Source organism: Neopsephotus bourkii, unplaced genomic scaffold, assembly GCF_033783945.1.
Source record: "Neopsephotus bourkii isolate Nb327-2 ecotype Australia unplaced genomic scaffold, CSIRO-AGI_Nbou_v1 NB_1250, whole genome shotgun sequence".
NCBI lineage: Eukaryota > Metazoa > Chordata > Aves > Psittaciformes > Psittacidae > Neopsephotus > Neopsephotus bourkii.
Window position 1 is genome coordinate 5,193,988 of NW_026901735.1, and position 14,345 is coordinate 5,208,332.

Here is a 14,345-nt window from a genome sequence, read left to right on the forward strand (position 1 = left end):
ACCTGCCCGAGGGGAGACTGAGCTGAGCTCTTAGGCAGAAGCTCTTCCCTGTGAGGGTGCTGAGGCGCTGGCACAGGGTGCCCAGAGAAGCTGTGGCTGCCCCATCCCTGGCAGTGCTCAAGGCCAGGTTGGACACAGGGGCTTGGAGCAAGCTGCTCCAGTGGAAGGGGTCCCTGCCCGTGGGGAGACAGAAGCAGAAAGGGAAAGAACTCCCATGGGATTTTTCAGCTCAGCTCATGCCTGCTGTACCTTCCTGGTATAACACATGTTCTCAAATACTCATGCCACAAACCAAACCAAACTGGGAAGTGTATTCTATTCCAAAACACTGCACATAAGTGACCGCATGAGACCTACCTCCCAAGCTGAGGTTGTATGGTGTGCTCCACTCACTCCAGAACCCTGGACCATGATGATTCCTGCACCGCACTTGAACTAAGTATGAAGATCCAAGCAGTGTATTGTCTATGGCCAGTGAGGTTTCCAGAGCAACTTGAACCATCTGTGAGATTATCAGAAGCCATCATGGTTGTATAATGAAACAGGATGAAGAAAGACAGAGGGAACCAAAACAAAGAGTTTAGAGAGTAGGTTTTAGGTATCAAGTTCAGTAAAAAAAGGTTTCTTCTTTAAATCTATGTAAATCCAAATATGGTAGAGATTGCATGATTCTGTGGAAAACATGTTATTTCATTATGAACTCCTAAATAACAGCTCCTTTTTATTGCAGAGACAGTTGTGTGGTAGCAACAGGAAAAAGCAATTCACTAATAAAAGCTATAAATATTAAACATATCATGGAATTTGGGGGTTGCTGAAAGGAGAGACCTTTGGTTTTAGACTTCACAGAGTCTAGTATTTCATCCAAAAAGAAAGACGGGAGTTTGTGTGTAAGACCCAAAATGAGATGGGTCTTGTATCAGTGTAGTGTCTCTGCTGGTGTAGCAGATGTCAAGTCCAGCTCACCAGCACACTGCTGTTTACCAGGGTCTGCTGGACACACCAGCTCAGTGTGCCATGCCCAGCTCTACCAGGCCAGCCACTGCCTAAGGAGAGTTCTCAACCCACCAGATCCACTGCCCAAGGACAAGGAGGGTGCTAAGAAATCCTGGGATCCACAGAAACCCACCAACCTGCACTGTAAAATACATGAGCAGAGCTGACTCACCTGCCAGCTGTTTTGACCTGAGTTTGCAGAGATCTTCACTTCATACTGAAGTGGGTATGGCATCAACACAGGGTCGGACCAGCAGATCTTCATTTGACCTTTCTCTGTCATTTCTAGATGCAGGTTCAAAGGAGGTTCAGGCTTGACTGCAGACAAATTAATTGACAAGTTTACCACTAACCTGATTGCCTGTGACTGCTGATGGCAATGGGTCTTTTCCATGCCACTTCTCTGAACTCAGTTTCCAAGAGCTGGTGTATGACACACTAATGTGTAGTATCAGTGGAAAAGTGCACCCTGGCACTGTTACAGTTAGCAGGACATGCTCTTTGACCCAATGTTTGCCTTAAAACTGCATTCATTTCTTGCCTTAGGCCATGATTCTTCCCAGTAACCAAACATTAATGTACCTGTTTTGCTGCAAAGAGGACTGAGAGGGATGGGAGTGCTGAGCAAAGCAATTTGCTCAGCTCCTGAAGAGACAGGAGATAATGTCCTCATATTGTACACAAAGAATTGCTAGATATTCCCATGCCTTCCACAGTGATTATGGCTATGAAAGAAGGTCTCCAGGAGAGCTACATCAGGGCAAAGTAAAAAAGGAGGGTTTCAGAAATTTCCCAGCAGGATGAACAGAACACTCTGGAGAGGCAAATGGATAGGCAATTTACAATGATCATCAGGATTACATTCACTCCTCTTCAGACAAAGGCAGGGAGCCTTGATCCTGGTTTTACCTGTTGCTGAGACCTTTTCAAATCACTGTTTAAGTACAGTGTCCTTTGGCTCACCCTGTCCTCATTCACAGCTCCATGTTTGATTATATAACATATAATATTATGCAAGCTCTAAATACACTTTACTAAGTGGCACAAACTAATTATGTTATCTTAACTTATTCTGTTTGCAAAGCACATCCTTTAGGAAGAATTTTATATAACTCCTATTATTTCCCCCCTCCCAGCTGACCATTCCCCACCTTTTTGCAATAACTGTGCATATTGAATAGCAACACATATGAAAGTCATAATATCAGTAGAGATTTAACTTGATTAAATACAGAGGAATGTAGTTGGAAATAGTTAGAAAACACTGGTATTGGTAACATGTAAGGAAGAAAGCATCGGGACAACATTGCTGCCTGAGAGAAGAGGGAGTTTTATTTGCTAAGTCACTTTAGGAACAGTTCCCCCCCCTTTCTCATTTAAGTCCTCACAACACAGATAAGCTCCACCATTGCCCCAGACTCAGGCACAGAGAGGTCTGAATTAAAACTGAAAGCTGGAGCATGTTGACAGCATGGCCTTTGCTCAGTTTAGTTTTGTACCAGAGCCCAGAGAGGCATTAGGAGGCTAGGAAATGTGTACTGCACCACCCTGAGCAAATGAGACGGCACCAGGAGGCCTGTTCCTGTTCTGTCTGTGCCCTGCTTCTCCAAAAGAGACATCCTGCTGCTGTCCTCCATTCAAAACCATTTTAAATATAGTTGTACTTACCTATGTCTATGGGCTTGACCAACATCAAAGGTGACCACAGAGCTGTAACACCAACCATCATCTTCAGCCACATGATGTAAGTGTAGTTGAGTCTCAGGGCAGGCACACAGCACTCACACCTCTCATACTCACTGCAGTCACACTGAGCAGCCATGACAGTCCCCTTCAGAAAGCTCGTAGATACATCCCCCAGGGACAGCTCTGACCTGCAAGGGAAGAAGCAAACCATAAACCAAACCAGCATCTCAACAGAGTTTGTCCATCTGGATAAGGCTTATTGATAAACAAGGAAAATAATGAAAAACTTAAAAAAGTGAATAATTGCACCCAATTCCTTTTACTTCGCTGCTTCTCCTTTTTGAAATGGTTTCCAAGTTGGTAAGATGCCTTCATGAAAAGTATTCCTAAGATTTTACTTTAAAACAGATGTGTTAAAATCCTAGATGATACCTGTAGTTCAGTCAGACTAGTTGCTGATTCCTGTTGGTAATTACTCAGGCACCCAAAGTTAGTTTACCTTACAGTAGACTACCAGCCCACCACCACCCTCACAGAGATCATGTTCCAATTCCTATTCATGAGGCACTGAAATGAAATCTAAACAATTTAACATCACTTCCAGCTTCTGCTACAACAAAGCATTACAAGTAATAGAATAAGCAACCATTTTTCAAGCGAAAAACAAGTTTTGAAGTAAAAGGCTAAAGAATTCCACCATTCAGAGCAAGTTTTAATTCTCATTTTCAACAACTTACAGTACTTGAAACAGAAAGACATCAGAGTCTTCCAAAAGTCTTAACATTGTGCAGTTAATTCCAAGATAAAGCTTTTATTCTCATTTCTCTCTCACAGGTATTCTTTAGGCTCTTTCAAACTCAGAAGCATGTTTATGGTGCACTGCAGGTATTCAGTGACACAGGCCTCCTTAAGGTAGGGAATTTAATAGCATAAATACTTTGGCCAAACTTCTCACAGCAGCAAAGCCAAGACAAATCCTGAGAGTTAAACCATCCCAGATTCTTTCCTGATTTTGACATTTCAACCTTATAACAAAAATCTTGTGCTTTAAATTGTTCTGAAGTGATTCTGGATTTGTTTCTGTATAGTAAAGGGTTTGTATTACTTATTCAGAGAAAGCAATTGAAGTGAATGGAATAAGAACCTTTCTGTGAAAGTGTTACATAGTTTTAGAGTTGGTGTGACTCACTGTAACACTTGAATTCAGGGAGGGCAGAGAACTTTACACTGGAAAAGAACAAAGGAACAAGATTTTCTGCTTTCCTTTAGTGGATTTGGCGTATAGTACATTCAATGGACTGTATAGCACAAGGGAAATGGGAATGATTCACTGATCCCAATGCCATCAACTGCCCTACTTAAAAAAGAAAAGGTTAGAACCTGAGGAAGTGTTGGAAGTGAGCAAAGGGCTGATGAATTGTGGAGAAGAGCCTGTGTGAATCACACTGACTGTGACTGAAAGGGAACCTGCAACGAGCACACATGAATCCCCTGGCACCAAGGCCAACTCCCCTCATCATTCACTGATGCCCACACACACACATTATGCATCCACCTTGCATTTAGGATGCTCTTTGAAGCTGTTTCTTCTTACCAGGACCCACAGAATTTAGGACAGGAGAATTATGGAACCTTATACCGATGGTATCTGGCAAACACAGAGCTTTTAAATTACTTGGAATATTTTTGGTTTTCTAGTTGTGGCTCCACTTCTTTCTCTGAATTTCCTTTCAAAGACTTCGCAGAATTGTCTTTTAAGTTTCCCTGCCTTGTACTGCTGATCGCAGATGTTATTAGTCTCAAAAAACCCACAATCAATCCGTAAGAATGTAGGCTTCTCATCAAACCATGTCTTTAATCCGATCTATCTGGAAAGCAGTTACCACCCCATCACTGCCCCCAGCTTTCTCCTAATTGTTACTTCAACTTTTAACCGTCAAACTGAGCTTATCTGCACCCAGATGAGTCCCAGTGCATAGAGGGGGGAGTGCTAGGAAGATCCTCCCCATATTATGTTGTGCCATTATGTTTAAAAGGCCACTTATTTGTGAGTAAACAGGCATGGGATGTTATTTCTCCCTGTTCCCACCACACAAACCTTTTCATAGAATCCTAGACCATTTAGTTCCATGGGCAGGGACACCTTTCACTAGAGCAGGTTGCTCCAAGCCCCATCCAACCTGGTCTTGAACACTGCCATGGATGGGGAAGCCCATTTCATTGCTTTATTGTATAAAATGCTGTGTGTAGGGATTCAAGTGTAACTGGAGGAACAGCCACGGCTCCAGGCCAGGCAGGTCTTCCACTCCTGTGTGACAGAGAATTACCAGTATCTCATTTCTCTGCTCTAGACTTCTTTTCCAGCTCACTACCTTTGCAGGCAGCCAGGGCACAGACAGGGGAAAAACCAAGCTATGTTACCAGATGCCAGGTCTGCTGCTGGAGGAGGATATCCAGATACATAAGCAGGGTAATGAGCTTTGCATTCCCATGGACTGGCAAGACACAGGGACCATCTCAACAGATCAATGCAGGATATAACCACGAGGACCCCGCATCAACTTATTCCAACTTGCTAAGCCTGGCCTAAATGCATGAGACCTGATCACAAGCAAAACAACAGAAAGCCAAAGTGCTTTGGAGATCAACAGTAGCCTGGGACTGCATGAGCAGCCCATCATCTTCAGTTTGGCTGCAGAGGGATCCTGTCACAGCATAACCATCCTTCCTAATCTGTACATACTGACTTTAGAGGAGCTTATGCTTATAAAGCCCTCACATGTTCAGAAGAGGTCAGTGCCTTCATTCAGCAGAATGAGAGGAAATATCTGGGGTAAACCTAAAATAAAGCAATAGACCATTAAAACCTGGAGTTTTCCATCACACTTGCAGCACACTGACTTAGAGGAGCTATAAATGCCAGTTCAACAAGCACTTTACATCATGCAGCACTGATCACATCTAAGCCAGACCCAAATTGTGGGGGAAGGAAAGACAGAGGGCACATAAAATATGTAAGTGTATGCTATGTCCTCACTCAGTTTTATAGTGCTGGCTGGTGGAACTGGGGGGATTTGTCCTGGCACAGAGAGGTGAGCATGAACGAGATAGGAACTAAGCATATGGACTTCTGAGAAGGGATTACCAGAGCCCACCTCTGAGATCTGGCAGCAAACTAGTAAACTGGACTTAAGTTTTAATGGCTGGCAGAGAAGGGAGGGACAGTGAGCAAAGACAATGCGACTTTAAGCTGGAAACATGGGACTAAAGCATAAGACACTGCAGAAGAGGACAAAAATAAGTAACTACCGCATGCCCTGAACCCCAGAAGTCATTAACATTGCAACAAGGGCATGAGTCCAAGGCTTGCTTTTCTTCTCCACTCCAAACACTGCACAGAGAATTCTCTCAGTCAACACCTTAACACCTCCTAGGTGGTTTTTATTTTGGTGCACAGTTCAACCACACTTCAGAAGGTGGTGGTACTGATGCTGAATTAACCTGTGGCAAACTTGTTTAAATATGACCCTGCAGAATGTCTTTGCTGAATTTCAATCAGTTTCTTGCAATTGGAACACTAGAAACAAAAGGTCCGAATTGTTTTAGGAAGAAACACGTGAACTTGTATAATTCCTCTGATTTCAGGAAAGGCAGAACATCGCTTTTAGGCAGCTATACCGAGACATATCAGAAATAAAGGAATTGCAAGACCTTTATTGTGCAATTTCTTTATTAGGAATTGATGGAACAAAGCTGTCTGGGGCTCTAAGGATATTCAATAAGGTATCTCAATGTATTTGATAGACAATAGCTCTAGGACAAGACTGATTTGAACAAGCTGTCCCATTAAACTGCAGGACACCTGATGGCTGCCTGGCTGCTGAAAGGGTAAGTCTCTAATGTTAATGTTCTCCAGCTGAAGAAGGGCCAGTGTGTAACTGATGCACTCAACTAAGCCATCAGCCTTCAGGCAAATTGCATGATTTCCCCTTAAAAACATGGGAGCTTAGGCAGAGAACTAAAGGAAAGCCTCAAAGGTACTTCAACTAGGTCTGAGATATCAGTTCATCATATACATCACCATCTGCTGAAAGGGCAAATTATAATCAGTCTCAAAATTAAACTGGAAGCATTCATCTGTGTCACTACAAAAGGATCCCTAAGGCAAAGTGATTTTAGTTGATGTAATTAACCATCAAGGTTTACAGCATTCCTAGAATACATACAACTGGAAAGCACATTCACTTCTGATGGAAAAACCAGCCTCATTTGTCTACTTAAGCTGCAGAATAATCCTCCTCCCAAAGACATGCTGCTAGGGAAGGTAAAAGCCCTGTCATTACCTCTTATAGAATATACTGTGATAGCTCTGCTTTGGACAGATGAAAACATTTCTTATTCAAAGTAACTTGGTATTATTTAGAAGCAGGATGTGTAAAATAAAACGATGTTACTTTATTGCTGAAAAAAATTAAAAACTGCTGAGGACTTGAGCTTTTGTTTTTTTGTAGATTCTTCTAGGTCATTATTTTGTGCATTGCCTGTCCTGTATGTGAGAATTCTGGCTTCATCTCCAGACTCCCAGGGAGAAACACATGCCAGGAATGCATATTTTTAAAACTGGGAATGTTTTCAAGGTATTTTGGCTGAGTGACTAAAATGTCAAGGTATCAGCAAGACAACAGGGAAAGCTGTCACCTCACCAAAACCTCAACTGCTTTGCTAGCTGATCCCCCAGAAGACAGGGACCTGAAAAGAGAAATATGAATATGAAATCTGGGAAGTGAAGTAAGTTCTCCCATGTGAGGGCTTGCGCTGCACCTCAGCTCTGCAGCACAAAGTAATCAAAGACAGAAATGCCACAAAGTCTCTGGTGAGTCTATAGGGGCTGCTCTCACAAATTGCATGACACTTACTGAATGCCCTTCCTCATACAAAGAGCCTGTTCATCCCAGCTTGGACTCAAATCCCTTGTTCCATGGATGTTAGGCATACCAGAAAAATTCAATAGAGAGATTACCACGCTAGGATTAGTGGCAAAGATCTTTCTATCGCAGTCGAGACTGGATGGAACAAAGGCAAAGTCAGATCTACTTCTCCCACAAACACCCAGAATCAGAAATCAAAGTAATGGGGAACAGTGGAAACAGGGACCCACTCAAGATCTGATTTCAGCTTTGAAGTATTATATCAACTAAACACCTACAGTTATTACTAGTTAATATACCTATTTCTACCCTGACTCCAGGGGCAATTTATGTGATATCTGGCTTTTAATGTAGAAGTAATCACCTGTAAATTCAGCTAATTCACCTATTGATGTTTAACCTGTTTCCTAAGTCTGTGTGTTCACCCCATTCCTTCCAGTCTATCAGTAATTCAGAACAATCTGTGCGGCTTCATAAGTAGAATCAAATGGATCTTTTTGTGATCAATTCAGGCAGGTCATGTACAACATCTGCCCATCCACCAGCCAGGATGATAACCATCTATTGCCATCCCAGAAGGTATTTACCAAAGTGACAACTGCACAGGTGGGTGCCCCTCAGAGGCATCAACATGATTAGAGTAGCATTTGGCATTGTATTAATATTAAATAGTGTAATTACTTCAAGAGAGAGAACATTATGGTCAAAAGCGTAAAAGAAGGCAGAACCAAGAGCACAGTTTTAAATTAAGCTATTGTAACAGCAAAGATATTCTCAAGTCAATACTGATTTCATTAAAGCATTTTAAGAAAGGACAGAGGAGGGGGACTCTCCACTGCAACCATTTATCATTTAAAGACAGAAACCATTTCCATATTGTCCAAGATTACTTTTAGATAAGACAGAGGTTCATAATGTATCATCTGCTTGCAAAGCTAATGCAACACCACACTGCAATTTGGATTTCTAATGCTAAGAGTGACAAATATAACAGAGTCTGTACTTACACAGTATAGAAAAGATTAACCTTCAGGTCAGCTCTCAAGTACAACTTCAAAAACTTCAGAGTACAAACCAGCAGGTCCAGCTTGCCTTTAGTCCAACATTCAATGGTCCAATTTGAATCTGAGCAAAAGAAAGAGATTAAACATTTATGAACTATATTAAAACAAAACAAACCCAAATCCCAGCTGAAGAGCCAGGGTAAAATCCACTCCCAAAGAGAAGACAAGTAACAGATATTCAGGAAGGTGATGGTGGACCACAAGTGTGCAAATGTTTATGAATAATCCTTGCTGAACCAGGCACCAGTGTGTGCCCTCAAACACTTTAAGGGCTGATACTGCTGCATTCTAATTGTTAGAGAAGCAATATGTTTTACCTGGCTTTACAGACCAGGCCACAAGGGGAGGAAAGAAATGAAGTTGTTGCTGCTGCTGGTTGAGGGTTTTGCTACTGTTAACTGGTACAGCCTCTACATGGCCACACTTTGTGCATAGATGCATCTGTACTGCACAAAAAACATCAACACATTTAGTGTGGCAGCCTGTAACAGGGATTTATTTGTTCCATGGGATGGTTCTCGTAGAATGAAATTCTAACTCTACTGATGTCAGTGAGACTACTGCCACTGATAGCAGTATGCCAAGAGGCTACACGCTCCTCAGAGAATGTGGTTTATAGGAGAAAACCAGCCTAGGGAAAACTAATTTGACCTAAGCCATGTACTGATATTTACTGAGGCACAATCACAGTCCAGGCAGAAATGATGGCACTTGCTCTTCATCTCCCCCACCTTCTGAGGGAGTTTAAAGCCCAAGTTCACAAAAAATACTTAAAATATTTCTCATAGCATCTAACACCTTTGAAGATCTGGGCTTGTGCACTGCCACATATTTTATTCAGCATTCCCTTTAGAAAGGCAGCCAACTTTTTTTACCCTTTGAAACTGTGCTACGCGATTTCCTTCATCTTCCAGTACAGAATACTGCGAGGACGGGTTTGACCAGACTATGTTGTCTGCTCTGAATACCCATCAATACAACCCACATACATCCCCTCCCAACCAACACAAAACCTCAACCTCTTTTTGAAGAAGTAACTTCTTATTCCCTTGACCGGGAAACCAACCTTTTTCCTGAGAAGCAGAGCTACTTATTTCTGAAGGAATAAGCTTTCTTGCTTGCATGCTTGCTCTGTACAAAGAACAATCAATGTTGCTATCATTCCAAAGGCAGCACAGAAAACTTTCTTCATCCATTAGCAAGGGAGGTTCGGTTTTCGATGCTCCATGCCCTCTCCTCAAACCAGACCAGCTCTCTACAACTCCGACAGAGAAAGGACTCAAAACTGTTTCATTTAGCAGCATGCAGGGTAATGTAAAGTTCCTAGGAGGAATTTGATGGAGCATACAGTGGGCAACTGCCATCTGAAGAAAGTCTGCAGGTACAAAGGCAAAGATATGAGAAATTAAAAGTTCATATTACTTGAAGATGAAAAGCGAGTGGCTGGTGTTATACAGAAATACATTCATTACACAAAAATCAGACTGTTCCCAGGGGCTATTCTCTGACTGCAGACAAAATGACTAAAATCATCCCCTCTGAACTGGTGTCACAACTAACAGATGTCAGCCTTTTCCCCAGTCACTACACCTAGCTTCTTGTTTTCTCAACCTCTTGAAAGATAAACCAAGACTGTAGGGGAAGCATCTCTTTGGGATAAATTGGCTTATATTAATTCAAACTACAGTGAACCATAAACCTAGGCTCACAGAGGTCTCATCTCCCCCTGCAGTGCTGGGACATTTTTAATCCAGCTCTTATAACACAGCTCTGTTACTGTAGAAAAAATCATTCCATTGTAAATATAACACATAATCACATTACAACTGTTAAATACCAAAGAATAGAGTTACAAGAATATCCAGTGGATATAATGACACAACCCCAGGGCATTATGTGGGAAATGAGACGTAGGAAAAGACTAATCTTCTCCATCAGACTTGCATTCTCCAAAATAAAACTGCTCTGACCACATTTGTAGCTCCTGTTGGTCAGTCATAGCTTGAATTACACTAACACTGATTTTCAGAATGATGAGAAGTTGGGTTTGGAAATGGCTTCTGTAAAACACTGTGTGAATTTCAAAGAGTAAAGCTCTAGTTACAGAAAGGTATGTGGGTATTTGTGCATTTTGCATACAGTTTTTCACTCGGTAAGGGCAGAAATATTTTAAGCAGTTCATCAGATAGAAATTAATTGATGCTCTATGCCTTAAATAGGCAAAAAAGAAAATTTCTCTAGCACTGTTTAACAGCATATAAGCATGAGCTAAAAGATATAAAACCACAGAATGAAATACTTTAAAAGCAGACATTGTGTTACTATGCAGAGTGCTAAAGTGTTGTTTCCTTGTATTCCAGACTCCTGAAGTTCTGCTCCTTCTTCCTCTCTCATCTAACAGGCTTTGTGCCTTTGTAAATCCCAGTTTCATTGAGCCTTCTGGCTGCATGTGGAGGATTCAGCTGACCAAACACACTATTAGTCCATAATACATGATTTTAAAAAGGACAAATGAGTAAGTGACCTGACTGCCTGTGAAGCAGGACAGATAAGTAATGTACTACCCAGTCCGCAGCATCCATTGAGGCTGGGAAGGGATTCCTGCCCATCATCTCTTTTCCTACAAAACCACTTCCCCCTCACAGATCACACCAAACAATCCCAAGGCATTAACTAAACCCTATAAAATCAAAGTGTGTGCAGAAATGTAAAAAAGAGAACTAAAATGCATTGCAAGAGGGTTTAATACAGCTCTGCTATAGCTCTTCAATGCCCATTAAAAAACCACAGCATGAATTAGGATGTTTTCCAGCTACAGATGTAACGGCTTGTCCATGACACAGACACAGAGAAACTGTCACTTAACAGTTCTGTCCCCAGAGCAGCAGTGTATTTGCATGTCTGGGTTAACAGGGCTACAAAGATGCCAGCCATGGCTGCTTATTCAGAATTAGGTGAAGATGGGTAGTCAGTAGATACACTGACTTGCAGTTCTTACAGGCTATCAGTGAGCAACCAACTGCTCTGAAGACTCATGAAGACTCCCTGAGACACAAATTTTGAATCTGACTTCACTGGATTACAGCATCTACTCTCTCCCTAAGCATCATCACCAAAAGCCTTTAAATAGTTCCTATTTTAGTTAAAAAAGGCAAAAACCAGCTGTCCCTGGGCAGCAGTCCCTGGGCAGCATTCACCAATATTGTTACAGACGTTATTACATCCAACATTTGCAGTTAGCTGAGCACCCTTCAGCAACAGTGTGCACTTGAAAGCTAGAATGTCAGCTACCTGAAAAAGCAGAGCTCCAACTCACTGACAGCCTGGCTACACTGAACTAAACAGAAACTCTGCAGTTCTGATGGAACTGGAATTTTCCTTTCTGGTTTTGGACCTATCAAACGAAAACAAATTCCCTATGAACTTCTGTCTTACGCAATTTTCACTGGGGCACTTATTTGAATGCATTTTGACTCAACACACACTTTCTACTGATGCTTCCTGATCTTAAAAGAAAGTTGCACCGCTTTTGGGGATAAGACACATAGGTACAAGCTGAGGGTGTCAACATTTCAATTCCACACAATGATAACATGAAATCCTTAGCATATTCCAGTTGCATGCTGTGATAAGATACTAACCCAGTAGCGTGACTTGTAACACCACTGTAAAACAGAAATGGTGATTACTCTTCATTCTACATAACTTGCAACAGAATTAACGTGTTTTAGTAACTTACCCAATAGCACAAGCAGGGTCAGATTTATTTGCCAATACATCTTGTTTTGGAGAGCTGATCTGAAAAATATACAGAAAATTAAATGAGAGCTGGTAATTATCAGTCTATTATTTTAATAGGATTCACTTGATCCAGCTTTATAAGCATAAAGGAAGAACAAAATCAGAATATCATTTAAGGGAAAAAAAAAAACATTGCTTAGGCTGCTTAGAATATCAATTGAATATCAATACAGATCCTTCTTTCATCATTGGAGCTATATAGTACTTAATTCTCAGGCTTCTGCTGATCATTATTCACCTTCTGGGTTTGATCATCTGAAGGGCACTACAAATTCAAACAATCAAACTGCCCAAGAGATTATCAATTTTCAGACTGTAGCATACACTGAAGCACTCAGGCCCCCATTTCATAGAATGATAGAATCCCAGAACTGGTTTGCGTTGGAAGGGACCTTAAAGCTCACCCAGCTCCAACCCCTGCCACGGGCAGGGACCCCTTCCACTGGAGCAGCTTGCTCCAAGCCCCTGTGTCCAACCTGGCCTTGAGCACTGCCAGGGATGGGGCAGCCACAGCTTCTCTGGGCACCCTGTGCCAGCGCCTCAGCACCCTCACAGGGAAGAGCTTCTGCCTAAGAGCTCCCCTCTGGCAGGTTCAAGCCATTCCCCTTGTCCTGTCACTATGTGAGCAAAATCTTCACTGAAGTTGACAGCAGTATTTCAATATTGTTCTTTCATTTTAGGTACTTCGGTCTTTCTTATTTTCATCCCATAGTTACATAAATTCTGTAAACCCCAGATATAACCACTTTCAAACTTAAAAAAGAAAAAAAAAAGCAGCTCAGTAGATGATATCAGAGTAAAACATACAGATTTTGGCTGCTGCTGCAATTAACCAAAACTGAATGATCAGTAAAATTTACAACTCAAGTAAGACAGAGAATGCTGGGTCAAGAAATAAGATTCAGGGAGTCCCTCCAAATAATTCTCATTCCTTAAATATTTCTGAGAACAATTTCCTTGAGAACATCTATGCTGCCAAAAGAACTGATGCCAACACTGTGCCCTCCAGTTTAGGGTTCACCTACTGGACTATATGTACATGTATGTTACATACAGACTGCAGCAATGGGAGAGTCTCTTTACTGGCTATAGAGCAGCTCATTCTGCAGCCTGGAAAGAAAGTGCATGTGAACACAGAAGATTAGAAGGAGAGAAAAAGGGTGATTCCTTCCTGGTTTTCACCACTCCTGTTAGGGCACAGTCCGAAAACATCCCCCTTGTCACACCCAGGCACTTCAGCAAGCCCCCATGGAGTGGAGGGTCAGCCCCACAGAGGAATCAGTGGCTGCTAAAAAAAAACAAAGAATACAATATGGAAAGCCACCCTCACTCGGAGCTCTCTCTCCCTCTGCCCTCTCCAGAGAGCTTGATATGACCATCCAGTGACCCTGACACTGCTTTAAGCCTTGTGCACAGCCTAAAGCAGAGGTGATTTAACAGAAATAGCACCTACCTGCAGCAGCAGACAACCTAAGCTACAGTATTTCAGTATTCTTGTCTCCCTGTAAGCTTGTTTCCCTCAAGGGGAGCCCTTGCAAATCCAGCCAGAGCCAAGCCATTCTTTCAGCACAGACCATCCTCCTCTTGGTCTGCAAGATGAGTCAGTCCCAGCCACTTTTCTCCCCATTCACCCAGGTTATAATCAGAGTGCATTTTAAGCTACATTTTGAGCAATTAAAGAGGAAAGCTCAATATTTCAAAGGCAGTGCTTCACAAACCCCTGCTTCAGAGGAAAATGTGCCTCTCAGCACAGCTGTTAGGAAGCCTTACCCGCACCTCTTCCATTAGCCTATTTCTTAATAGGTGAGCCATGAAGGCCAGACGAATTATGTAGCTACAACCTCTATTAAATCTGCCATTTCACAAAGGT

At 42.1% G+C, this 14,345-nt stretch overlaps 1 protein-coding gene across 4 annotated transcripts in view; it reads right to left on the reverse strand.

Annotated features, from left to right (window-relative positions):
* The window catches only part of LEPR (leptin receptor), a 63,495-nt gene that overhangs the window by 18,986 nt on the left and 30,164 nt on the right, over positions 1 to 14,345 (reverse strand). For all 4 annotated transcript variants that reach the window (XM_061364914.1, XM_061364912.1, XM_061364915.1 and 1 more), the window contains 6 exons: positions 12,414 to 12,472; positions 9,741 to 10,049; positions 8,618 to 8,735; positions 2,665 to 2,870; positions 1,169 to 1,314; positions 358 to 502 (listed from right to left, as the gene is read on the reverse strand). In XM_061364914.1, the coding sequence (XP_061220898.1) occupies positions 358 to 502; positions 1,169 to 1,314; positions 2,665 to 2,870; positions 8,618 to 8,735; positions 9,741 to 10,049; positions 12,414 to 12,453 (964 nt within the window). In that variant the 5' untranslated portion in view covers positions 12,454 to 12,472. The remainder of the gene's footprint in view (positions 1 to 357; positions 503 to 1,168; positions 1,315 to 2,664; positions 2,871 to 8,617; positions 8,736 to 9,740; positions 10,050 to 12,413; positions 12,473 to 14,345) is intronic.